At 39.3% G+C, this 26,984-nt stretch overlaps 1 protein-coding gene across 2 annotated transcripts; it reads left to right on the forward strand.

Moving 5' to 3' along the window:
* Positions 1–2,096: 2,096 nt before the first annotated feature.
* ASMTL (acetylserotonin O-methyltransferase like) lies at positions 2,097–26,564 on the forward strand. Of its 2 annotated transcripts, none has more exons than XM_021546597.3 (13): positions 2,097–2,237; positions 3,183–3,314; positions 5,047–5,094; positions 5,702–5,766; positions 6,754–6,815; positions 8,760–8,868; positions 12,563–12,989; positions 15,885–16,047; positions 17,781–17,965; positions 18,991–19,120; positions 20,207–20,350; positions 20,867–20,989; positions 26,240–26,564. In XM_021546597.3, the coding sequence occupies exons 1-13, from the start codon at positions 2,145–2,147 to the stop codon at positions 26,452–26,454; spliced, it is 1,896 nt and encodes a 631-aa protein (XP_021402272.1). In that variant the 5' UTR covers positions 2,097–2,144; the 3' UTR covers positions 26,455–26,564. The 2 variants fall into 2 exon arrangements, with proteins under 2 accessions (XP_021402272.1, XP_021402271.1); XM_021546596.2 differs by lacking the exon at positions 26,240–26,564 and adding an exon at positions 23,134–23,730.
* The last annotated feature ends 420 nt before the right edge of the window (positions 26,565–26,984 follow it).

Below are 26,984 nucleotides of genomic sequence, written 5' to 3' on the forward strand. Positions count from 1 at the left end.
AGCCAGAGGGGAACAAAGAGACTCCTGGTGGCGTTTGTGCCTGGGTGAGTTCTTAGTGTCCCTGTCCGTATTATTCCGTGTGGTTTTCCATGTTTCCAAGTGCACATGCCATACAGTGTGTGCATGTCTGCCTGCTGGCAATGCAATACACTCTCAGCCCTGCTGCTGGGGGCACCTGGGGCATGGGGCTGTGCTAGTCTCACCTCCACTGGGCTGTCAGATTTGGCAAATCTGACACAAGCCATGGAATCACAGAATGGGAAAGGCTGGAAGGGATCATCTAGTCCAAATTCTTTGCTCAAGCAGGGCCATCCTAGAGCACATTGCACTGGATTGTGTTCAGATGGTTCTTGAATATCTCCAGTGTGGGAGGCACCACAATCTCTCTATGGGCAGCCTGTCCCAGTGCATGGTCCCAGCACTTTAAACTTCCTCCTCATACTTGGGTGAATATTCCTGAGCATCAGTTTCTGCCTATTGCCTCTTGTCTATTGCTTGGCACCACTGAGAAGAACCTGGCTTCACCAATGAGACACATGGTCCATGAGACAGGTGTAAAAAGATCGGAATATGCAATGCAAACTGCTGTTTTAATGACTGGACATATTTTTAATGCTGGAAGATACATTTCACTTTCTTCCAAGCCAACTGAGAAAGCATGCAGCATCACACTATTTGAAAGTAATCTGAGTTTTTATTTTCTTTTTCTACTACTTTCTCTACTTTTTCACTTAAAAGGCCAAATAGGGGATATTTCAATTTTGATGAAAATGCAACAAGTGATGATGAAAATAGAGTCACAGCATCATAGAATGGTACAGGTTGGAAGGGACCTCAAAGATTCTTCAGAATGCTGAACCTAAATTTCCCCTCTTTCAGTTTGTACCCATTATGTCTCATCCTATCAGTATCTCCCTTGTGAGAAGTGCCCCTCTGACTTCTGTGTTTTCACCCTTCAGGTGTTAAAAGGTTATTAAGAGGGCTCTATTAAACCTTCTCCAAGCAGAACAGCTCCAGCTTCCAAAGCCCTCTTCATAGCAGAGGTGCTCCAGCTCTGATCAACTTCATGGCCTCCTCTGGACTTGCTCCAACACTTTCATGTCCTTATGTTAGGCTTCCTTCTGAGCTAAGAAAAAGTGATAACACCTCTTTTCCAAATACTTTATTGCAGCATTAGGGGAGCAGAAGGGATGGGATGTTAAACAGGATGCGTGTCCTCTTTTCAGCACTGGTGAGGTCACCTCTCAAGTACCACATCCAGTTCTGTGCCCCTACATTCAGGAAGGACATAGAGGTGATGGAGCGGATCCAGATAAGGGAAACAGAGGTGTGAAGGGTCTGGAGAACAAGTCCTATGAGGAGTGACTGAGGGAGGTGGGGTTGTTAAGCCTGGAGAAAAAGGAGGCTCAGGAGGGACTTTATCACTCTCTAGAACCACCTGAAAGGAGGCTGTAGCCAGGCTCAGCCTCTTCTCCCAGGCAGTCAGCAAGAGGACAAGAGGAAACAGCTTCAAGATGTGCCAGGGAAGATTTAGGTTGGACACAGGGAATAACGATGGGGTGAATGGAATGCCCAAGGAGGAGGTGGAGTCACTATCCCTTAAGGTATTTACGGAAAAGCTGGAGCAGTGCCGTGGTCCGTTGGTGGTGTTCAGTCGTAAGCTGGACTCGATCTCAGAGGTCTTTTCCAACCGGACTGATTCTTTCAAGGCTGCCTCAGCTGGTGCGCAGGGCATGACCGGGACAGCTGCAGCCCTTCCCCTCAGGGCAGGGCGGCTGCAGAGCAGCTCTCCCCGCACACAGCCGCTCCGTGCCGCCAAGGACACGGCCCGAGGCTCTCCGTCCCCGCCCCGGCCGGCTCCGCCCCGCGGCCCCGCCGCCACATAATGCGCCGCCCCGGCCCGGCCCGGCCAGCGCGGAGCAGAGCCGTGTGCCGCCATCCGCCCCGGCCCGGCCCGGCCAGCGCGGAGCAGAGCCGTGTGCCGCCATCCGCCTGTGTGCCGCCATCCGCCTGTGTGCCGCCGCCATCCGCCTGTGTGCCGCCGCCATCCGCCCCGGCCAGCGCGGAGCAGAGCCGTGTGCCGCCATCCGCCCCGGCCCGCCGCGGCCAGCGCGGAGCAGAGCCGTGTGCCGCCGGGCGCCGCTATGGTGTTGAACCCGGTGCTGGGGAAGCTGGTCAGCAAGCGGGTGGTGCTGGCCAGCGCCTCGCCGCGCCGGCAGGAGATCCTCACCAACGTGGTGAGTGCGGCCGCGGCCGCTCGCCCCGCACGGGGCCCGGGCCCCGCTCCGTGAGAGCAGCGGGAGGGGAGCGGGAATAAAGGAGGCGGGTGCTTTCCGAAAGGCGCTGGTGCGGAGTGAAGGAGGCCGTAACCCGGCATTCTGACGCTCAGTCCCTGCGGAGGAACGTGTTAGCCTCGCTGGGCGGGCTGAGGGAGGCTTTTGAATAGCACTTGGCTATCGCCTATCGAACTTAAGTTGTTTAGTATTGCCATTCTTAATAATTCAACCGATAAACTGAGCTTTAGTGGAAGAAATAACTTCAAAATACGGATGTGTGGAGAAGCACCGAGGTTCAGTCATGCACTAAGTTATTAGAAACATAGAATGGCTGCCGGGTGCAAATGTACAAATGTAGCCTAGAAGCAAAACGTTGGAAGAATAGTTCGGCATTGTTTGATGAAACTAATCAGAAACAGTTTGGTTTTGTTTTCTATTTAGCATATGTCTAAGGATACATAAAGTGCAGTAAAGCTCCTGTAAGAATGTGCACTGCTGTTGCATGAGTAAAGTGCTATGGATGGATTAAATTTTTAAAAAGCCAGTGGTACAATCCTCTGTTTATTAGTGTGTAAGCTTATACAACAGTATAAGCTTACACACTTCATTGTTTTTATACGAAAAGAATAATGAAATTACTAATGTGATTAGGTTCTAATAAATAAGGGCAAAATCAAGTATACACACCAGTTTTAAAGTTCTGATTGTTTTGTTTTAGATTGCTTGCAAAGGATATGTATGCACCAAACACCAATAGAAGCACTGGGGAGTTTTTTGTGTGTGTTTTGGGGGCAGGTGTGTTAAAGTGCAGAAAACAGATGTCAGATTTTCTATTCATTTAATGTGCCTTGAGAGCAATGTTTAATGATGAGGTCAGACTGACTGCATCACTTTTCTGTGTTACAGGGCCTGCGGTTTGAGGTGGTTCCATCCTGGTTTAAGGAGACACTAGAAAAGTCATCTTTTAAAGCTCCTTATGAGTATGCTGTGGAAACAGCAAAACAGAAGGCTCTTGAAGTAGCAAACAGAATGCATGTAGTGAGTTACTATTACATTAATGAGCTTTTTGTCTTTAGGTGTTGCATGTTACTGTGACTTAATTTGCTTGCACTGCGTAAGTGATCCCCGAGTCCTTTTTCTCCACTGAAGGCTAATGGATGTTTTCCTGTCATTTGTGAAAGATGATGTCTTGAATTACCTAATCAGAAGTCTCATGCCTGCAGTTCAAGCTTTTCACAAACTGAAGCAGCCTGCATCTGTTGTCAGCATCATACCTACTCTTGTGCAGGATATAAATTCCATCATTTCTTTCAACAGCCAGGTGTATGGCTAACTTCATTCCAGATATTTCTTGATTGTGGAGACATACTCCACAGAAAAACATTGATTGATTCTAGTGCTTTGTTGTAGCTTGCACTGATGAAGTGATAAGAATAGCTCAGAAATTGTGTGTACTGGAGGAAAGCAGAAAAAAAAAAATACTCTTTCTTTGCCCACAATGTTTTAAAACAGAATTTGTATATCTAATTTTAAGAAGGGAGAAGTTGATATTATTTCAGATTCTGTTACACGAGGCATCCATTTTGTATCCTAAATTTTATCAAAACTAGTGATGCAACTTACACTATCAGTGGTGTTTGACTTATGCCCTTGGCTGTGATCACTGTTTGAACACAAAGGCTCTTTGCTACCAGAACCTATTTAAAAGTCAAGCAGATTAAATCTCACAGAATGGACCATAATATTTTCTTAATAATATAGCTCTGAAAGAGAGGGGTGTTTGCTGATCCTATTCTAGCAACAGAAAAGGAATGTTGAACACTTTAAATTAACAGTGTTGCCAGATGTCACCATTCTTCAAAACAAATATTGCATGGTCTCCAATGTAAATCGTTACCCAGGATTCTGTCAGCTACTTTCCAGACAATGGTAAAACAGAAGAGTGGATTTTAAACCCAACCTCGCTAAATTACTTACTTTGGGCTTTCATTGCAAAATACTGTGCTGGTGATAGTGCTAGTTCGGTGGATTTCACAATGCTTCTTCATTATAGGGATTTGTAAAGCTAATTCTAGATATGGTTGAACCATTTAGAGCACATCAAGTCTTTGTCTAGAAGAATTACCTGCCTATGAATGTTTTATTATAATGGTAACACTTACAGGCAGGTTTCATATCATATTGTGATAAGCAACAGCAGTATATCTTGTAATAATCAGGTAAATCAAAACTTAGCTATAAAGACAGGTACTGTTTAAAGTCAAGAAAGATTTACAAGGAATTTTTATGTATCACTACTTCTCATATTTTAAAAAAATAGACTGTGTTCGCTTTTGAGAGAAAAACACAAAAGTGTAGCTAAAAAAAACAGGTTTATTTGTCAGTAAAATTTTGCTTGGAGAAATGATCCTAGAGGCCTGTATTCTCTGGCTTCCAAACACTAGGCACTTCCTTTAAAGGAATTTTTTGCTACCTTGAAAACCAGCTTGACTTTTGAGAATGCACTTTATTTCCTGGATGCATTTATTCATCAGTAACATATTTGGGCAAGTCTGTGGCTTGAGAATGATGTGCTCAAGCCTCATTTTTACGGTGATATAAATGTTTACTATTTCATGAACAGTGCAAAAGGAGAAATAGTGTCTGTTTTCAGGTCAGTGTAGAGCCCTACTTTTAAACCAGTAAATTGCTATTTTCTTACCTTATGTCTTAAAAGATTTTGTTCTCTTTGCATCTTCTGACAAATGACTTCTTTTTTATGCTTTTGCAGAAGCATATGAGAACACCTGATGTTGTCATAGGAGCAGACACTATTGTGGTAAGAAGTCTTTAGTGATTTAGCATTATTTTAATTTATGACAAGTGTAGAAAATACTTGTATCTTTAGGTTTAAGTTTGAAAGTTGCCTTCACTGTGAAGCTATACTTGCGTTATGATACATCTTTATGGGGTTTGTTGATGTGGTTTTTAGGGTTTTTTCCCAACAACTTTTTGAAGTCTTGAGAGCTAGAAGCCTTCCTACTGGTTTTGGGGATGCTAATATTGCCATAAGTATTGCCTTGGATCTTCTAGTATGTCATGGAAGTTCTGTTCTCAGGTGACTTGTCTGTCAAGAAGTCCAGATCCTGTGAACTGTTCTATGTTGTGCCTTTGTACCTGACCTCTTCACAGAGACAGTGAACTGTTAAGGACAGAAAAAGTTAAATTATCCTTTTGTTTGAGAGGTGCACCCATTGGAGGGTAGAGTATGGCACTCATGTGCTTGACACTTAATTACCTGTTCCACCAAAGTATCTGTGCTTCTTGCTCTACTCAATAGACTCAAGTTTGAGCCCTGGCTGAAATCATGATATGAACATAATTTCTGACGTCAGTTTCTGAAAAGTGAGAAAAAGCAGCACACTCACTCTATTTTTCTGTTTTAGTCTGTGGATGAGCAGATACTGGAGAAACCAGTTGATAAGCAAGATGCCTACAGGATGCTATCAAGGTGTGTAGTTTTAAGTAAGACATGAAATTTGAAGATGCAATTTCTCCATCACTTAGATTATCAAAAGGGTTGCACAGAAGGGATACATGCAAATTTTTTTGGGTTTTGTTTGTTGTAAGTTTAGTAGGTCAATCTCTTAATTAGGGATATGAAAAGTACTTAATACTTAACTTTTTGGAACTCCAGGGAAAAAGGCAGACAAGATGATGTATCTTTGCATATATCCAATGTGTCAAGTTAAAATTTTCACACACTGTTTCATCTTACAGTTTAGTCTACAATCTTGTGGGGGACAGAGCACGCGAGATACTTCTGATCTCATGAAAAAAAATCCTGGCTAATCTTTATGAGATTATTCCTTAAATAGTCTCTTCAAAGATTCACAATCCTCTGCTATTATACATCTGTTGCTTACACAGCAGGTAATAAAATCCTCAGAACTAATTGGCCACAGCGTGGCACTCCAGAGCTGCTCCAAGAGAGAGCCAGGGTAAGGGAATCTGGGCTCTTCTGCACTCTGGGGGCCAGTCTGGGTGAAATGAGAACATATGCTCTAGTTCCCTATTACATGTTTAGTCTGAGTTACATCACCTAGCTATTTATTGCCATTTTTCAGCGCAGATGGCTGTAACAGTAGTATTTATGCCAACTGGCCTTTTCTAATGCACTTGGAATAGTCACTTCCCTGATGTACAGTGAATGAGTTGATACTATGGACTACTCTTATACAAATGGTATTTTGGAACCTTGAAATGACTGCAGCTTTTGGTAGTGTTTTTTATGTCGTTGTTTTTGGTTTGTTTTGCCGTTATCTTTTCAGCAATACTGAAATAAAAATTTATTTATTTAAAATTTATTTGTTATGGATGCATGTCAGATCCATTGAGTGATACATTTATGTAATGGTCTGCTTCTCAGAGTGTAGCAATATAATAATGTAGAACATTTCATAGGACTGTTGCTTAATGGACATTTTTTGCCTGACAGGTTAAATGGGAAAGAGCACAGTGTTTTCACAGGCGTGGCTATTATACACTGCTGCAGTAAAGGTATGCATCATTTTATTACAACTTATATTTGTTTTCAAAATTCCTCTCGTGATAGCATGTACAAGTAAAGAAACAGGATGAAAATGTTTCATATACAGTCTGAATTGGTTTTCTACTCAATAACTGCCTTATCAAAATATAAATTAAAGACTCCCCACAAAAAACAGCCTTCTTCCTGTATTCAGTTTTCACACAGAAGGGAAAGCAACAAGACACAATGGAGATCAGAAATACTGTCTCTGCTATGAGACTAATTGAAAGGCCAGTGTAAGTTGTGGAATATTCTAAATTAAATTCAAGTAAGGTACTACAGACTGAGAGACTGAGCTGGATGTGATCCATATCAACTTCATTCTATGTTGTGCTTAGACCAATTGGAGCCTAATGCCCGAGACTGTTAAGAAGCTCTAAGGAGCAATACACCAATGTTCTTTATCACATAATTTATAGACAAAGGGAGTAATTTTTATGGAAACTATACCATTAATATAATTTGAGAAGTGCTTGAAGAGCATTGTCTGATAATTGTGCCAATAGTCTTTTAGTAGAGCTTTTGCAGACATGTTGCTGGACATAGTCTTTCTGCACACAAATTAACAGCTTTTAATCATTTCTGGAATGGTTGCTCTTAACTCTTACAAAATAGAATTAAAGTTAGTGATGCAGTACTGCTAATATGCTAGTACAGTAGAGGGAGAGCTGCTACAAAATAAATAAAACATGTTACCAAGGAGTTCTGTGAGCAACCCAGCTATATAAATAACACCTTTAACTGTTTAGTCTAGGAAGAAAGTGAAGTGCACCCAACTGTAATAGTGATGCTATAACAGCACTTCTCATTTGAAGTTTACAAATTTGAGCTGCATCACAGTCAGATGAATAAAAATATACCTTTAGTCAGCAGATTCCCCAAGAGATGCAATAGATAGAACAGTTTTGGAGAATTATTATAAACTGTATTTACAATTTATAATTATAGTGTGTTTTTTAACTTATTAAAGATGAAGTGGGTTTTTTTTAGCTGACTAGAATTTGTTATCAATACTGAAAGACACAGTAATGTCTTCATATGCACCAATTTTTAAAATTTTGTTTGGGCTTCGCAGTATCACCATTAGAAATTGGTTAGCATTCTTCCTTTGGTGTGAACTGCAAATATGTTTTACTCCTCCTCAAGCATTTCCACTGCTGCCAGAACTGTGGTAACAGGAGATGCTTGATGTTTATATAAAAGAGTAGAGAGAGGTAATAATCTGTGATGTGCACACTCATTTGTGCAAGGCTGTTACCTTTTGAACATGTTTTGGAGAAGCCTCTGTCGGCAGTGACAGCAGGGTCACCATATGCAGCAGGTCCATACCCAGGTGTGCAGTACTTTATTGAACCTTCCCTCATCCACTTCCAGCTACAGAAGTCTTAAATAATCTTGTCATCTCTTGGGAGATGATAGGAAGATGACAGAAATTGTTCTTGATGGGACTGCTGAATACCCACGTCTGAAATGCAGGTGCAGCTGCACGTACCCACTTTTATGACAGCTACCGTGTTGGACTCTGATACGTTGTTAAGAGTTCTTTGACAACAGTCATAAAGTTGGAAGGGTGCTTGTAGCCTTCTTTTCTTTGTACTCAGTGCTAGATGTGTGTGCCAACATCCATAAAAAGCTTTGTGTGAGGATTGTTAATTTTAAGAATATATTCCATACAGGAAGAGCAGTCTGTTAGCCCTGACACAGAACTGCAGAGACTGAAACTGAAAACTCCTACTGTTTTGGGGAAGTTGAGCCCACTGTCTGTAAAGAACATTATTAGTCATTTCATACATCTATGCAATATATCTAATGTTTCTCAAGCAAAAATGTCAAATGATTAAGACAAACAACCTAGATGTTACGCTCTCTAAACTATAATTCCTGTTTCTAATAAGGCCTTTTTCTTTCTGTAGACAATCAACTAGAGATGGAAATCACCGATTTCTATGAAGAGACTAAAGTAAAATTTTCTGAGCTGTCTGAAGAGCTCTTATGGGAGTATATTCATAGTGGGGAGCCAATGTAAGTGTTGTAATTCTCACAACACTTGAGAATAGGTCTTAGAGTACATTATTAAGCCAGTGTAAAATATTGCCCTGTATTCTGTGAAATTTTGCACTGTGTATATGATAAATGATGCTATGGGTGATGCAAGGTCACTGTTTTGCTCTTGTGCAAAGCTGTCATTTCTCCAGGGAAAGTGAGCTACCTTTTTAGAACCCTAATGAACTTGAAAAGTGAAGACTTGAAATACTCTGGATTAGAGCAAGCAATTGTGCAATATACAATTATCTTTCTGTTAGCAGAGGTATTCAGGGATCTTCAGTGCCCAAGACAATGCATAGTTCATTACAAACAGGTGAAAAGAATTAAGTGTTGGATAATCAGGGTGTCATGGAACTGTATTGGGAGAAAGCTAGAATTTGGTGCGTTTAGTTTATCAAAATCACTGCTCTGATGCAAGGAACACCAGCTTAATTTTTACTTATCCATGTGAAAAGTAAAAACACCATGTGTTGCTGTGCCAGAATTGTCCTTCAGTTTATGCATTTCTGCTACTCTGGTAATATAGTTACTGACCTATATAGGCAACATTGGTGAAGACAATATACCAGACAACAGTGATTCTGTGGAAGAAATTGGATGAGAACAGAATGCCTAATTACTACTCCTAAGATGAAGTTCACTAGATTGCTTAAAAAAAGAAAAAGCACTTATTTGGAGACAACGAGGGAAAGGAATCTGTTTTCCCTTTGTGTTAGCTGAAGCTGCCTGAAGGCATAGTTAGCACTATGGACCGCATATCAGGTGATACGATGTGAACTTTTGTCCCTGTAGCTTCGATTCTGACCCTGTAAGAAATTGTGGTGGTTTTTAAACTCATTTGTGCTATAAAACAATAAAGCCACGTTTTACTGGGGAAAATAAACCAGTGTAGACTTTGGATATATTTCAATGCTTATGTGTAAATGAGGCATACTTTGTGAATATGTAAGGTTCACAGTTTACTGAATAGACTGATTTGTAAATTGGATTATAGGGAGAGAGTATTTTGGCAAGACTACAGCTTGTAATAAATTCCTATGTAGGTTTTTGGAAGGTGATGTTTACTATGCTAGTTAGTATGATGTTTAGATGTAGTGGACCATAAAATTGCAGTTTGAAGGAGAAATGACCATGGATTTTTAGGAAGAATATGAGGTTGAAAAATATTTTGGAATATTCGGAATATTTCTTCTGGAAGCAAATAGCTTTAGCAGTACTTTGCTGCACCAAAACAGCTTGTGAGCAGTGCTGGGTTGTTCTATTCATTCTCCTAAAAGCAGTGTGTGACATCAAGGGTTTCTCAAGGACCACAGGTTCAGAGAATGTATTTTATTACTCTCTGAGGTAGAAGCCAATTGATCTTTGTTTATATAATCCTGTTTATATATGTTCCTATTATGTTTATATAATAGGAAGCACTTACTCTGACTTTGCAAAGGAACTACTAAACACAGTGTCCTACAAACTTTGCAAAACGGTAAGGAGAAGTATCTCACAGCACTTTTTTTTTGTTTATTTTTGTTCCCTCCATGTCCACACAATTCTATGCATACAGGTTTTTCTAAACAAAAAGTGACCATTCCTTATTTTTAAAAAAAAAAATTACATGGTAAAATAATTTCCTGAAATAATACAAGACTCAATAATCCCATGAAACAAAAAAGAAAAATTACTAGTTCTGTTGTGAATTAAATTCAGTTCTTTTTCTAGCAAGAAGAAAATTGGAATATAGTATGTAAGTCAATCACTGGTGATACTAGAAATACATAGGTCATGTAAAGTATGGGTAAGGAAGGAGGACAAATTGCTGTCTCAAGGTAGTTTGTGATGATGCTATAAAAACCTTCAAATTTTGGCTTCAGAAAGATGTTTTGGTTTTTGTTTTTTTCCTATTCCTCTTTCTACTTGCAGGCACTGTTTCTTTTTTTTTTTTTTTTTTTCTGTGTATCTGTAGAAAGAAGGCTGTACCACAGTAATCCTAACTGTTTTGGGCTTATATAATGAGTAGACTTTGACCCAGCTTTTTATTTTGTAATCTTTCTTTTATGAACAAATTTATCTGTCTCTGCTTAGAACTGCTAGCCTGAAAATCCTATATGGTTATAGTAGCTCTCCTCTGATGGCAGTGAAATCAAAGGACTCTACTGCAGTCTGGGAAGGAGGTGATGACAGAGCCTTCAGCTGTACAGTTTCACATTTTACTGTGAAGGAATAACATACAGAATATAAATGTTCTTTTCAGGATCCAATCTTAGAACAGTGTCGTAGAAAAATCCATATGTAGTCATTTCTGTTAATGTTCTTGCTGGGAGTATGATACTGCTGCTTTTGATAGTTATAATGTTTTTTGCCTACCTGCAAGCATATACCAAAACAACTATAATTTCATTGAAAAATGAGAGGACATTTTAGGCATTATAATAGTCCTAATTTAGCTGATGTAAATCATGAGAATGTTATAAAAGAAGAAATAATTTAAATAATGACCAAGTTATAAGGTAGTGCTTACAATTCAAGATTAAAGGAAAATTCCTGTTCCACAATTCATAGCAATTCAGAAAATCCTACTTGCTGGCTTACTGATTCCTCTATTTGTTTTAGCATGCTATTAGAAAGGGAATCCAGAGGTAAGTACTAAAAATAAAGAGCTGTTTCTGATGAAATTTCAGATGAAAAAATTAGCAATATTTTTTTGTGTAGTAACCTTCTTTCTCAAGCAGTTTGTGTATTTTTATACTACCTTAAGTAAATAGATCTGAGACTGACTGACCTTTGGTTTCTAAGCTTGCTGACACAGGCTTTCAGATTCTGATGTTATGTAGGAAGCATACTTTTAACTGCCTTGTTCCTTGTATAAGAACAGTAAAATTGTTGGGTCTACTGCCGTTTATCTGCCTTGTATATATTTCCATTCCAGTCTGTGGAATTTGCATAATTACAACTAAAGACAAATTAGATTTCCAAGGTTAGTTTCTGTGCATGTACATTCCTGTGCCAAATTACCAGTATTACCATGACATCTAAGAGCACAGTGTTATGAACCACAACTCTATTCTATCTGAGATGGTTGCACAAGAGATGGATGGATAGGGCTAAATATGGATCTCATTTGATTAGGTTGCTATTTTCCAAGGAAGTCCTGTCTTCCCAATCCTCATTTTAGGTATTCCTATGACTGAGATCTACAAGATGTGTTCCATGATCATCTAAAGGGTTGTCTTTGTTGAGCTCCTTTGGGACATGACACTCCCAAAGGCTTTCCAGCATCTTGTGGAATGGGGTGAGGGTCAGTATGCATCTAGTGACCCAGTGGCAGTGTTGCTCTTGGTGACCCTGTTACGTTTTTGGTAGCCACAACTCGGTAACTTATGACAACACACTCTGACTGCAGTCACCTGCTGCTTCGGTGACTGTTGCACTTGCACTGTCTGAAGCATCAAGACCTTTGACCTCCTCATCCTTAGTAGAAATGCTGATCCTTATGTTTATCTTGTGATTTACAAATTGAAGTGTTGAGCCAACCTAGTAGATTTAATCTGCGTGTAACTTAGGTACAAGTCTTTATTCCAGCCTCTGCAGTACTGCTGGTTTATTAGTGTTCTGTGATGCCTCTACTCTTAACCTTGATTAGAGCTATGTTATAGATTTCTTTTTCCTTTCTCTCCCCCAGGGACAAGGCTGGTGGATATGGTATCCAGGCCCTTGGTGGAATGTTAGTTGAGTATGTCCATGGAGACTTCTTGAATGTGGTGGGATTTCCTCTGAATCACTTCTGCAAGAAGTTAGCAGAATTGTACTATCCACCCTCTAAGCATAATGTACAACATAAAAAGTATGACTCTATCCCTTCTGTGGACACTTTTGAGAACCTAAGTGATGGAGAAAGTGAATCTTCAAATTTCACAGAGCACAAAGTTGTTAGTAAGTTGGACTGCAGTGGGATGGATTCCTCAGGAGCTGCTTACAATTTTGATAACACTTCTGCTGTCAGAACTGATTTTACAGTACCTTTGGAAAATCAGAATGGAGTGTCACAGAGTGCATCAAAACTTCCATCCAGAATTCTACAGCTGATGGATGGTTTTAGAGCTTCAAAGGTAAGGGAAAAATAAAACTAATCATTATATTGTTGTCTGATACATTTGTTTCAGTGGATTTCAGGTATGTAACAGGTACTGTGAAATACTTCCGCTGGGGAAGGGATGTATTAATAATTAGGAAAAAGGATCACTGATGTTCTGGAGATTCTTAAGATAGCTGAATCTTCTGGTGCAGTGCAAACATTGCTGGGTTTGTCTTTTTGTATTTGTTTTTGTGTTCTGTGAAATTTCAGTTACCTGTTTGATAATTTTATCTCTTGAGAGGGAAAAGAAGCTGCAGATTTTTCTTTTTTTACTGATCAGAAGAGCACAACTAAGCTGGAATGATATACTCTTCAAAGAAAGCATTTCATGTGGTTAATTCACCTGACTTAAAACTGTGACAAGGATTGTATATATTATACTTCCTTTGTAACTTTTAATGCTTTGCATTAGAATTCTGTGGAAGATCTTAATTTTTTATTGCCTGCCTCATCAGAATATTACTTGTTAATAACCTGCTTCATGTTCTGGATGTGTTTAACTGATAATATCCATGCCATATCTAATGGCGGCATACTCATAACAGCTCACAAACAAGGTCACATGCTCCGTTTCAGCCAGGCATAATGAGAAATGCATAGCTGGCTATTTTAAGTATTCCCAGATTTTCTACATAGTTCCAGTGTGGCAAAGAAAGTAGTGAAGAAAGCAAAGAAGAAATGAACAGTGATCATTCTAATAAATCACTGGTCTCCATCAAGATATTTGTTTTAGGAAGAGGTGGGAAAGAAGAGCTGAAGTGGCTGTGAAATGCAAACTTGGAACTAAAGATCCAGCAACTTTGAGGTGAATGGAGGGGGGCACAGCAGGCAGTGAACAATAGTTTCACTGAAACAGTGGAGAGCTGTGCTCAGCTCTGAAGCAAGACTGTAGTGTGATCATGTGGTGTGGTTCTGTGGGCGTGCTGCTCGCAGGCATACAAAGCTGTCCTGAGAGGTTTGGAATAAAGTGGCTTTGAGGCTGCTGCATTTGTGAACTTCTTGTGTACCTATAGGGAGTTATGTATTTGAATGGGTGAGATGATGCTTAGCATTTCTTCAATTTAAATAAAAATAAATATGGAGAACCATCAGCATGTGGTTGTATATTACATATACTGTTTACAGTGATGTGATGCTGAATAGTTTTGTGCAGTGAAAGACAGTGGAGGCTGGAAATAAAAGAAAGCGCTTTACTTTCTCATTACTCCAGTATAAAGTCATAGTATCAAGTACAGAATCACATGCTGAGCTAGTGGGTTTTTTTTTTCCCACTTCATGGATCTTTGTAAAATTAATTACCAGTAGTGATGAATTGTGATCTGACAAAACTCATCATGTTTCCATTTGCAGAATAGGTATAAGTACACAGAAGCACTTATTTCCACAAAAACTCTCAAGTATTTTTCATTTTGATTCTTGGATGAATTTAGTGATTCTTCAAGAACTTTATAAAGCAGAGTAAAGTCTCCTGCAGGTGAAGGTATTGCTGCCTAATTTCCTCTGAGCTGCTCTGTTACAGAACAGGAGGGGATCAGGGTTAAATACTTGTAAGTTAAAAAACTTTGAAGTTTACTTTATTCCAAATTTACATAGTCTGATCTGTACTCAGATCTTTGACATTTTTTTTTCTTCTTTAAGTCCTTTTTTTTTTTTTTTTTGAACTGAGAATTGCTGAATAGGTAGGTCAGCCAAGTTTTCTGTCTTATCTTCTCACCTTCTTTTTCCTGTCCTAATAGTTTCCAGTTGGTATCAGTCCAAAGACTGGGAAGGTCTCAGAAGCCATCTGATTGTAAACTAGATGTAATTGGATCAGCATTGCGAAATCCTGAATTATAATAAATCCCAGCTATATGTTCTTATTAAAATGACAAAGTTGTTATAAAATAAAACAAAAAGATGTGATGATAAAATACAAATACATGCAGTAGCAGACCTATCTTTTGAAGTTCATCTCTTTTTCTCCCTTTGATTTTTATTAAGCAGAATGTCAAGGCACTTCTTTCCTTGATTACCTTTAGATTTAAATTTCATTATAGTTGCTTGCAATTGTAAGGAAATGGATTTTGTGGTTCTGCATTTGCTTCCACTGTTGTACTCTCCATAAGTTCCTTGGTTTTTCCTGCTTCAGAATATAGAAATGGCAGAATTGCAAATTAATTTTGAATGGAAAGGTATATATTACCATACGTTAATAACTTTACTCTCTGGTTTGGTTTGCGTGTCTTTTAAAAAGTTCAGCTAAGGTTTTCAATTTAAGGCAGCCATTGCCCATGAGGTTTTCTTCACCATCAGGCACTAGCTGTTCTTTTGTCCCCATTCCATGTGTACACATCCTGTTAAGGTGTGCCTGTAGTACAGTTCTTCTATGAAGTTTCATTCTCTTTGTTCTTTTTGGGTTTTTTCCTTTTAATAAAATAAAGACCTGTATTTTAGCAAATGAACCTATTACACTATCTTATTGGAGAATTTTTTAATTTCTTATGCTTTGGGTATATAAAATTTAATTTTTAATAATTATAATATTTTTTATCAAATTTTGGTATTGGCTCATATGCTTAAGAATGTACTATTACGTCACAGCCATATAGATGTGGAAGTGCTAAATATCTCAAAGTAGTGTGTCTTCATACAAAATTTGTTGGCTGCATTCCAGAATACTGTGAGCTCCCTTCTCTCACAAACACCATTGTTAAAAGTTATTTGTCCAAGATACTGAGGTCCTCTGAGAAGGAGGGGAGCAATTTTTAGGAGGCTTGTTAAATTGTGTTGCAGCTTAACAGTAGTTGTGTAGAATAATTCTAGGCAAACAATGTCATTATTTTGTTTTTTGATAAACACAGCACAATAACAATTTCTTACCTACACATAGGCTCTGTTTGTAGCCTCTAAGCTGAAGATATTTGATCATCTGAAAGACAAAGGTCCAATGAAGGCTGTGGATATTGCAAACGATGTTGGAACCTCTGTATGTGGAACTGAAAGACTCCTTGATGCATGTGCTTCTCTTGGATTACTGGAGAAAACACCACAAGGTGATTAATTTACCCTCCCTGCAACTGTATATGGTACTAAAAGACAGGCAGGACTGGAAGAGATGCCTTTAAGGTCACAGGTTCTGACTTGATATTGTGGGTAACTTGAATTTGGGGCAGAGGGGAATGGATTCCTTTGCTTTCATTAGTAGTAGCTGGAATTGTTTCATCTGGGGGAAGCTTTTATGTAATGAACAAATTCAAGTCTCCTTTATGGAAATCTCAGATTGTTTTTGCTCTCTGGACGTAATACTGACCAAATTTTTAAGAAAAGGTTGCTTGGACAGTCCCAGGAAACAGTGTAATAGCTAAGATCTGTCATCTGTACTTGAGTCACAACCCCATGCAGTGCTACAGGCTGGGGGAAAAGTGGCAGGAAAGCTGCCCAGTGGAAAAGGACCTGGTGGTGTTCAAAAGCAGCTGAACATGAGCCAGCATGTGCCCAGGTGGCCAAAGAGCATCCTGACCTCCATCAGCAGTAGTGGGGTCAGCAGGACCAGGGGATTGACTGCCGCTGTGCTCAGCACTGGTGAGGCCTCAGCTTGAATCCTGTGGTCAGTTTTGAGCCCCTCATGACAGGAAAGACACTGAGGTGCTGCAGCATGTCCAGAGAAGGGTAATGGAGCTGATGAAGGATCTGGAGTGTAAGTCTGATGAGGAGCGGCTGAGGGAGCTGGGGTTGTTAAACCTGAAGCAAAGGAGGGTCAGAAGAGACCTTATTGTTCTCCACAACTATGTGTGAGGACATTGCTAGGTGGGAGATGGTCTCTTTTTACAAGTAACTAACAGCAAGATAAGAGGAAACAGCCTCAAGGCAGGCCAGGGGAGATTTAGATTGAATATTAGTAAAAATTTCTTCCAAGTATTGGAACAGGCTGCCCAGGGAAGTGGCTGAGTCACCATCCCTGGAAATATTTAAAAGGTATGTAGATGTGGTACTTGAGAACCTGGTTAAGTGGTGGACTTAACAGTGCTGGGTTAAAGGTTGTACTTGATAACCTGAGAAGGCTTTTCCATTGAAGTGATTCTGTGTTTCTATCTAAAATGACTGTCAAATTCCATTTCCTGCTGCAGCAGTGCTGTCAGGCTTCAGCAGAGGATCAGACTTTCAATAGGGAGCATCCCTCTGTGGACAGCAACTTAAACTTAAGTGCTCCTAACTGAATCAATCCATGAATGTGTATGTAAATGAGGGAGTCAGTATTAGGATTATTTTTTTCAGTCCACACTATGTAGTTCTAAATTTCCATGTGCATCATTTACATGGTAAGACTTGAAATGGTTAGGTGTGAAGAAAATAAAATAGAGGAGTCTTTTAAACTCTGTTACAGGACAAGGCAAATGAAAAAGTCCTAAAGACAAGATGGAGAAAGCTTTTAATTCAGGGAAGAAGCAGCCATAATCTAAACAAAAATACAGTCAAGAATGAGGAAGTTCTAATACTGTTCCTTGAATATTAGGTATCTGAAGTACTCTGGTTTAAAGTAAAAAATGAAATTGGTGTGTATCTATATTTTCCAGCATCTAAATTCTTTTTTGAAACTAAGTACTTACTCCTTTCAGCAAATTTCAGAAAATTAACTTTCAGAAAATTACTTTTTGTGGAAAAATAATAATAGATCATAAGGTCAGGATTGACTAGTTATTTATGCAGGGAAACATGGCTTCAGAGTTTAAACAACAGTTGCAAAGCACTGAAACTAAGCTGGTTACAACTGTGTTCTTCCCATAAGGTTACAGTAATACAGACTCAGCAAATACCTACCTGACCTCAGATGGTAAATACTCACTTCATGGCTACATTATCCATTCTAATGATCACCTTTGGCCTCTCTTCACAAACTTGGAGTCTGCTGTCAAAGAAGGGAGCAGACAGAATCATCGAGCCTTTGGAAAGAAAGCAGGTGATCTATTTAAGGTAATATAAACTCTTAGTATCAAAACCAGCTGTGGGGAGCCCAGAACCGATCTAGGCAAATGGAGACTGAGCTGTCTGAAGAAAGTTTGTCAGTCTCAGAAATGGTAGAAGCACAGTGCAATTCACCAGTCTCAGGCTTCTGTTCCCTTCAACTTTAGGCTGTGAAGTAGTGGAGCAATCACAGAATATATTGGGAAATTTGAGTGCTGACAAAAATTCTCCAGACGAAGTGTTTCCCATCCCACTGACAGACTCTCAGAACAACCTCTGGCCCTGATTAATTTATGTTTGTGTCCTTTTTATAATACCAGATAGTACATTACCACACATGTACTCCTTCCATGTTGGACACCAGTCAGTTGACTGTAATGTGCATGCAGTTGAGGCTGTGCTGTGTAGTCAAAGCTGGTTTGCATTGATGCAGTGGAGAAGGGATCTGATCTCCTTATTGAAGTTTTGTAGTTCTGTATAAGCTTCTATGGCACTATGCACACCACAGCCTGGAGATATTTCCACTTCATGGCAGTTGCAAAGCCAGCCATAACTGGTGAAATTTGTATAAAAGTGAAAGGTAAAGGGATCTCTGTGTGTCCTTGAAAAGGTAAAGGCATGAGATTCTGCTACTGAATGCTTGCTTGTTTCCTAATCAAAAAAAACGGAATGACCTTTAACATTTCTGATTTATGGTATGGTGCAATTATCTAGTTATTTTTCCATCATGGAAGAATAAATGTTTTGAGTGAAATGAAAGCAATTTGTGAGGATACAAAGAAGGAGCAGTAGAATTTGTCTTTCATTCTCCTAAATCTGTCCTTTCACGATGTCTGTGTGATCAGAATTCTTGAGGGGATGCAAAAATCTGATTATCACTGCAGCAAAGGATTTGCATGAGCAAATAGTCAGAGGCACTTTTGATGGACCTTTGCATTTTGGGAATTCTGATGTTCACCTACTGCCTTGGTTGTACATAGTTTAAATTAACTATGAAAATAAACTTTAATTATACTGCTTTTCCCCCTTTTTAGGACTATTATCAGAGCCAGGAAGTAAAGCAACGTTTCATGGCTGCCATGCACAGCATTGCTCACTTGACAGCAAGAGATGTGGCTACAGCATTTGATCTTTCACGGTTTAAATCTGCTTGTGATTTAGGAGGTATTGCTTGTAATTGAATTTGTATACAAATTAAAGGGAAAATCTTTATTTCAGTTCCACATTTTGTTACTTAAAAGACATGTATATTTTTTTACTATAACTGCAGTAATATTATCTACTGGTTTTTTCCTGATATTGCAATGTCAGGATAAAAGAACAGTGCGGCTAATTGAAAGCAGAGTTACCTAAATGGTATTAGAATAGCTTAAGATAAGTGAATGTTTGTCTCAGTCAGTTACACAATTCAAGACAGGAAAGAAGGTAGTAGCTCAGGTGATACAGCATTGGGCTGGGACTGCCATTTTCAGCAGTGTTGTTGCTCTACTTAGGCATATGCAAGCTCTTCAAAAGTAATTACAGTAGTGAACCACCACTACTGGGGTGTCAAACCTGAAACACAGCACTGCTGAAACAAAAGTTTAGATTCTTTTCTATTGTGTTTGTGTATTGTAGTTATTAATATCTAATATGTCCATCAAAATGTTGAAGACCAATGATATACCAGAAGAAATTCTGCTTTTTAGCATTCCTTTTTTTTAAAGGAAACCCTGTGCATGGAGCTGCACAGAGGAAGTGTTATTACATAGGGAAAGATCCACTGAAGGAAGAATACTTTATTTAGTGCCTGAGGAGTCAGATATCTCAGAGGAATTAACCCAGTATTGGTACAAGCATTACCACTTGTGCAGAGACTCCAGAACTTGACAATCTTTACTATGGTGGAGAGTGTTTGCCAAATTTCATGTATCAGTGCTTTGTAAATGTTAAACAGTTAGAGGTATTTTTCTTCAACTAATAGAAGTATTTGCTTTTTCATTTACATTTTGATACTCCCTAGAAAAACCCTGATATCAAAGGTCCCAGTTGCAATTCTGTGTCAGTAAGGAGTCATGCCTGCATTCCACAAGCTTAAAACTTTGCTCTATCAACCAGGAAGTCTTATTGCTCATGTTAGTTGTTGAGCTGTCTGCCTCTCGTTCTGATTAGATGTCTTTATTTCACAATGTTACATACAGACTTGTCTTTAAAAATGTCTTCAAATTCTGGGAGAAAATACTTGATTTGACTTCTTTAAACTCTTAACAGGTTGCACTGGAGCTCTGGCTCATGAATTAGTACAAGTATATCCAAATCTCAAGGTCACAGTATTTGACCTTCCAGAAGTCATTGCAAACACCTCTTACTTTCAGCCATCAGGACAGCACACTGCTCCAGTGACATTTGTGTCAGGTAAATGCAGCACATGATCATTCTTCTGGTTTCTTTAATCCTTGAGCACAAACAGGTTCTTTTGCTGCTGCTCCAACACCAAAGGTATCTTAGTACAGGGCAATATAGGTTGACCTGTGCTAAACGGGGGCATAGTATTTTTCAAGACAGTGGGGAGAAAAAAACGGTTGGAGAATGTGGCTAAAGAGGTATGAATTAATAATTTTTTTAATACCTCTGGAAGCAGAGGTTGCATATGCTTGTCCAAGGTATTTAATTTCTAGACAAGATCAAAATGTTGACTATAAAGAACTTTAAAGAACTTTGTCTCCTTCCTTGCTTTAGGTTTACTCTCCATTTTTTGTTAGAGAATTCTTGCCTATGATCTGTTCTTTAACTACACTTTCCTTATCTGCAAATCAGGGCATACCTGTACCTGTTCATTCTTGTTGCTTTTGTACTCTGCTGAAGCACCTTGTTTTTGCAGTATGTACTCTGTGGTTTCTGTAGGAATGTACTAATTCTGCTTTCCAACAGGTGACTTCTTCAAGGATAATCTTCCAGAAGCAGATCTTTACATCCTTTCACGTGTTCTTCATGACTGGCCTGATGAAAAGATACATGTGCTGTTAAGCAAGATATCAGCTGTTTGCAGACCAGGTATGTTTCTTTCATCTTGTGAACTTAAAGGTGCATGTTAATGTACCTTTAATGAGCACTTACTAATGCTTTTACTAGTATGAATTTATGATATTTTTTGTTCAATCATAGTAGCCTTTGCTTGAGTGTGTAGGTTTGCATTATGATAATACTTATGAAGAAAAAGGAAACAAAGTTGCAAATAAAACAACATATAATAAGCTTTTACTATAATTGCAGGCTTCACATATAATTGTATCATATCCCCAGTCTCTGTCATGCCCAGTCTTTCTTACTAAGCCCTGTATCATCAATTAAGTAAGCGTGTGCTTATTTCTATACATAAAATTAGCCCAACTAAAGTTCCTTTGGGTAAATCAAGAAGCAGCAGTTTGTTTTGCTGTTGTTTTGCTATCTCAGTAGTGTCCAGAATATGGTAAACTGGCTGAAGTTCAGTGCTACTTTATGCATGCATACAATGAGAAATACGCAGCCTCTTTGACTTTCTACTACACTTGAATGAGGAATCATCAGAGTATCTGTAGTTGGAAGTGACCCATAAGGATCATCAAATAGAATTCCTTGCTTTTTGAAGGCTTAACTAAAACTAGTTCATATGACTAAGAATGTCATCCAGATGGTCCTTGAACTCCAGCAGGTTTGGTGCTGCAACAACTTCCCTGGGGAGCCTGTTCCAGTGCCTACCACCCTCAGGGTGAAAAATCTGTTCCAAATGTCCAGTCTGAACTTCCCGATGCTTCATTCCATTTCCTTGTGCCCTGTCACTGGTACACCAGAGAGAGGAGATCAGCACCTTCCCCCTCTCCTGCTCCCTTTGAGGAAGTTGTACATGGTGATGAAGCCACACCTCAGCCTTCTGTTCTCCAGTCTGAACAGATCAGGGGCCCTCAGCTGCACCTCATGAATCTTGGCCTCACGGCCCTTTACCATCTCGGTTACATACACCGAGGCACCCAAAATGACACACAGAATTGAAGGATATGCTGGGTTGAAAGGGACCCATCAGGATCCTCAAGTCCAACCTATAGCCCTATGCAGGATGCCCCATTGGCCAAACACCCCTTGAACTCTGTCAGACTTAGTGCTGTGATCACTTCCCTGGGAAGCCTGTTCCAGTGCCGAGCCATCCTCTGGGTGAAAAGCATTTTCCTGATACCCAAACTAAACCTCCCCTGACCCAGCTTCATGTTGTTTCCTTAAGTCATGTTACTGGTCACAAGAGTGAAAAGATAGTACTTTTCCTCCATTACCCTTTGTGAGGATGTTGAGGACCACAATGAGGTCTTCCATCAATCTCCTCCAGGCTGAATGAAGTAAATGACTTTAGCTGCTCCTTATAAGGCTTTCCCTTGAGACCCTTCACCATCTTTTTGGCCCTCCTCTGGGTGGTCTCTAATAGCCTAATATATATATATATATATATATATATATATATATGTATGTATATATATATTTTTTTTTTTATATTGTGGTGCTCAAAACTGCATGCAGTACTCAAGGCAAGGCTGTATCAGCACAGAGTGAGGTGTCACCTGTTTAGTGATCACCTGATTAAATCACAGATTTAGTGATCCTGTGCTTGATGCATCCCAGAAGACAGTTATCCGTTTGGACTGCCAAGACACACTGCTGGTTCATATTCAGGCAGTATTGAAGATCAAAGAAGACAAAAAGCAGAAAAGCCTGACCACTAAGATAATCTGATTCTTTAATGCAACTATAGATCTGAAGTTTGTTTCAGAGGGGACGATGCAAAATAAGACCTAGTCCATAAACTATAATCCCGATTATAAATTACGAAGGAATTTTGGGCGACTGTCTTAATCTTATAAAAAGTTTGGGTTATGACAGATGCTTACAGGAGTTGTTTGGTTCAACTGAAAGCAAGGCTGAATTTAAGAGCATAGGCAGGAAGTGATCTCAGCTTCTGGAGACAGTGCTCTAAACTCTCCCTTCTTTTTAACAATTAAATGGTTGCTTCCAGGAAAGATCATTGAAAGTAAACTTCTTTCACTGATTTCCACTGAAGACCATTAAAAAAAATCAATCTGAGAGGACCTCTGTAATTGCTTCTGAAGAAATACTTTTAAATTGAAGCTAAAAATACTTACACAGAACCACCTTTGGTTGTTTTCAAAATGCAGGAAGTGCCTTGCTAGTGGCAGAAACTGTGCTTGATGAACAGAAGATGCACCCTTCTGCAGCTGTGCTGCAATCCCTCAGTATGACTGAAGGCAAGCAGAGAAGCAGCTCAGAATATAAACAGCTACTGGAGAAATACGGATTTACAGATGTACAAATTAAGATCACAGGAAACTTATTAGATGCTGTTCTGTGCTTCAAGAAGAATCTGTCACTGTAGTGTGCCCAGAAACAGTCTGGGATGCTGAATTTCCACCCCTTGTGCAATATACCCATCATCAACCAGTTTGTATTGGCAAGTGAGGATCATTTTGGCCCTTTGTCTGAAGCATAGTTGTTACAGGCCTTGGATGGAAGTTGGAGTGCAGCTTCTGCTAGAGTGAATTCTGTGTATTTTAAAAGTGTCTGGAGCAGGCTGAAACTCCTGTGTTTGAAATCCCTTAATGTCCAGTTCTTCTGCAGACTGTATTAAGCTTAGTTAGACTTGACATAACTTTGTATAGCCAGTCAGGTTAAAAATGCAAGTTTGTAGTGATCTACATAAATACCTTTGTTCTACTGGACCTTAAAATTAAAGAGAATTCCCCCTCTCCAGAGTATTCAGTGGTTAATACTAATTTTTATCATAAATTAAAAATTAATATTGTACCATCTGCCTGAATTTGAGGATGATAGTCCTCTTTTTCACTGCTGTGTAAGACTACTCAAAAACATCTCATATATAGTCTTTTTAAGCACCTTTTCTAAAGCAAAAGTGGAAATGGAACAAACCTCAAACATGCTCCTACAATAGCTGTAGTGTCACAGAGGAACTTCAGCAGCCTCTGACCTCCAGCCACAGTATCTACCTGCACAGGCTGCAGCTGAGAGCTGTTCATATGGCTTACTGTCACTTCTGGGGTTTTCTAAATATGGTTGAATGGCCATATATGCTTTCTGTTTCATTAATGAGATGAGTTTTAGGATTTATGTATAAAACCTTGTATGAAAATGGAAAAAAATAGAAGTTTCTTCACGCTTCAGTCTTTAATTGGAGAAGTGCATGCTGTATCCAGTCTCTTCAAGTAATTTGTTGGAAATGTCACCTCTCCTAATGTTTATTTCCTGATACTTCCTTGATATTTATTTTTTCTTTTTAAAGTGTAATGGAAGTCTCTCTGGAAATTAAAGTTACACTTTCAAACTAGCTTTCTTTCTGTCAGGTGTGAGGCTTTTGCCTGTTGCTTGTACAGCAGCAGTCCAAATAAACTAGTGTACAAGAGGCTGTGCCAATACTGAATCAGCAACCTCAGCAAATCAGAGAGGGTTAATGAGGAAGGTTAAGAGTTGTACCTGCCTGGATGTTACTTAATCAGGAGTTACTTTGGTTCCTTGACCAATGGGTAAAGAAAAAGTGCCACAGTGGCTCAACTCATCAAGAGAAACAGGCTTCCTACAGAGCATGTCAGGTGTACAAAATCAGGGAAATGTCAGACTTTACCACATTGGGGTTTTTAATTCTTAGCAGAAGGTTTCTATGAATGGAATTTTGACTGATCTTATTGGTACAGACATTTAAAATAGATAAGGCCAAATATTCAAATGAATAAATTTAAAATGTTTCTTTTCCACGTTGACATGAAACTTGCTCTTAGCTTACAGGTTTGTATGTTGAGAGAGACTCATTCTGGCAATCAGATGTGTCTTGTCGTTACTCATGAAGCTCATAATGCTCTTCCTTAAGCTGCTCTAAGCTGTTTGAATCAGAAACAATCAAATCCTAAAGTTGGCACTCTTGTAACTGTCACAGACTTTAAAACTGTGCCCCTAAGTACTATGTCTCTGACTGTAAAATTTGAATAGAATGTGTTTGGCTACCACCCAGCCTTCATTTACTCTGTGATTAAACACAACAATAAGCATTAGTCCCTTGGGCATGGTGTCTGTGGTCATGTACCACAGCTTTGCACTCTCAGGATAATTAAGCGTTGGAGCAGATGGTCCAGGGAGGTTGTGGAATCTCTGTCCTTGGAGGCTTCCATGTGTGAAGCCAGTCCTAAAGAAGCTGAGCTGATTGCAGAGCTGCCCTGCTATGAGTGGGAGGCTGAACTAGAGAGCTCCTGTGGTCTGTTTCAGACTCAGGTGTTCTACAATCATGTGATGCAGCCAGTCACCTGAGGAATTATAAGCTCATTTTACTAATATACAAATTAAGTTTTTCAGTTGCTCTGAATATCTTTTGCTGACTGGTAGAAGGAGTGGATTTAGTAGTCTTAACACTGAAAAGATTCTAAGCAATATGCATAACTAAGGAAAGATTTCCTAACATGAAGAATGAGGAGGGGTTAAGTTTTAAAACTTTTTGATTATTATCGAATGTCTGAGCTGTACAAATTGGAATGGCTCTGAGGAGATTGTATTAAAGTGCAGAAAGGTATGAATGTTACACTGCGCTTCCTAATAAAATCACTCTGAACTGCTGCTATTTTCATCTGAGGTGGTGTAAGGCCAAAAGGCAAGTACGTATCGCAATGCTTTTGTCAGTAGCCTTCTCTTCACATCCCTTTCCCCTCACAAGTCTGAATATGGAGAAGAAGGGTCTGTAAATCAGATGATTTAAGTTCTATTTTCATCCTTAGGTCAGTCCCACCACAAAGAATTTTAGGTCCTACAGAAATAACATACAGAATGTATACAGAATGTATTGAACAGAAACATTGACTTCTCCTTTGCTTCTGTAATGCTTGCCATCCACTCTTCTCTCTGCTTGGCATTTCAACATGAATGTGAAACAGCAGTATATCTCAAAGAAATGCAACTCTATTCCTGTCTTACTGTTTTCTATAGTCATCATGCCAAGTCTACAGAAGTTATCCCCTTTTTCCTCTGAAAACAGAGACGTGATTTGACTTGTGAGTGTTTCATCACTCCATACTGTGAAAGGGAATTTCCTGGGGTTTGTGAGAGGAGTGGATTATTCATTGATTAGTGGATTTAATAGCAGAGCAAATCTATAAATGATAAAGGAAATCACCCAGGTCTTGTAGTTTGCACCCCTCTATATGGCAGCAGAAATTGTCTTGCCTGATAATGGATTAGAACTGTTGCATGCATTTGTTTTTAAACTAGGCTGTGCAATTTTGCTGGTTGAAATGGTGTTGGATAATGAAAAGAAGAACAGGAGCACAGCTCTGCTGCAGTCTTTCAACATGCTTGTGCAGACAGAAGGAAAGGAGAGAAGTGGCTCTGAATATCAAGCTTTGCTGGAACAACATGGATTCACAGATATCAGAATCAGAATAACAGGAAATTTGTTAGATGCCATTCTCTGTGTTAAGACCTAGAAAAAACGTATTAAGCAGTAGTCTGGATGTCTTATGTTTGATGTTTTGTAATTATCCAAATACATTCTCAACTTCCCATCAATACCATAAACAAGAAATGTAACGAGAAATGTCAGCTTTTTGGTGTTACTTCTCAAAAGGGGGAAAGATTGATTACATTTATTTTAGACTTCAGTAGAATGATGCCAGGAGATTCTGTGGCTGCACAACATGTGTAGGACACAAATGGTGTCATCAGCCTAAGGGCAGTATTCACACTGCGAGAAATCACTGTTTCTTCATAGTTGGTGCAAGTAGAATAGTAGAGTTTTTAGACCAGCGCACATTGCTTTGCCCCTGTTCTAGGAGGTTAATGTTGGTATCATTTTAATGCTACATCACCATCCATTTTAGTATCATTTTATATTATACCCTCTACTGTAAATAAACATACTCTAATCAACTCTGGAAACTGCTACTGCAATGGTGTAAGATTGGAAACAAGAACTGGAGCAGCAGCTTCCTGAGAGAGTCAAGATGGACTGCTCTGC

Source organism: Lonchura striata, chromosome 2, assembly GCF_046129695.1.
Source record: "Lonchura striata isolate bLonStr1 chromosome 2, bLonStr1.mat, whole genome shotgun sequence".
NCBI lineage: Eukaryota > Metazoa > Chordata > Aves > Passeriformes > Estrildidae > Lonchura > Lonchura striata.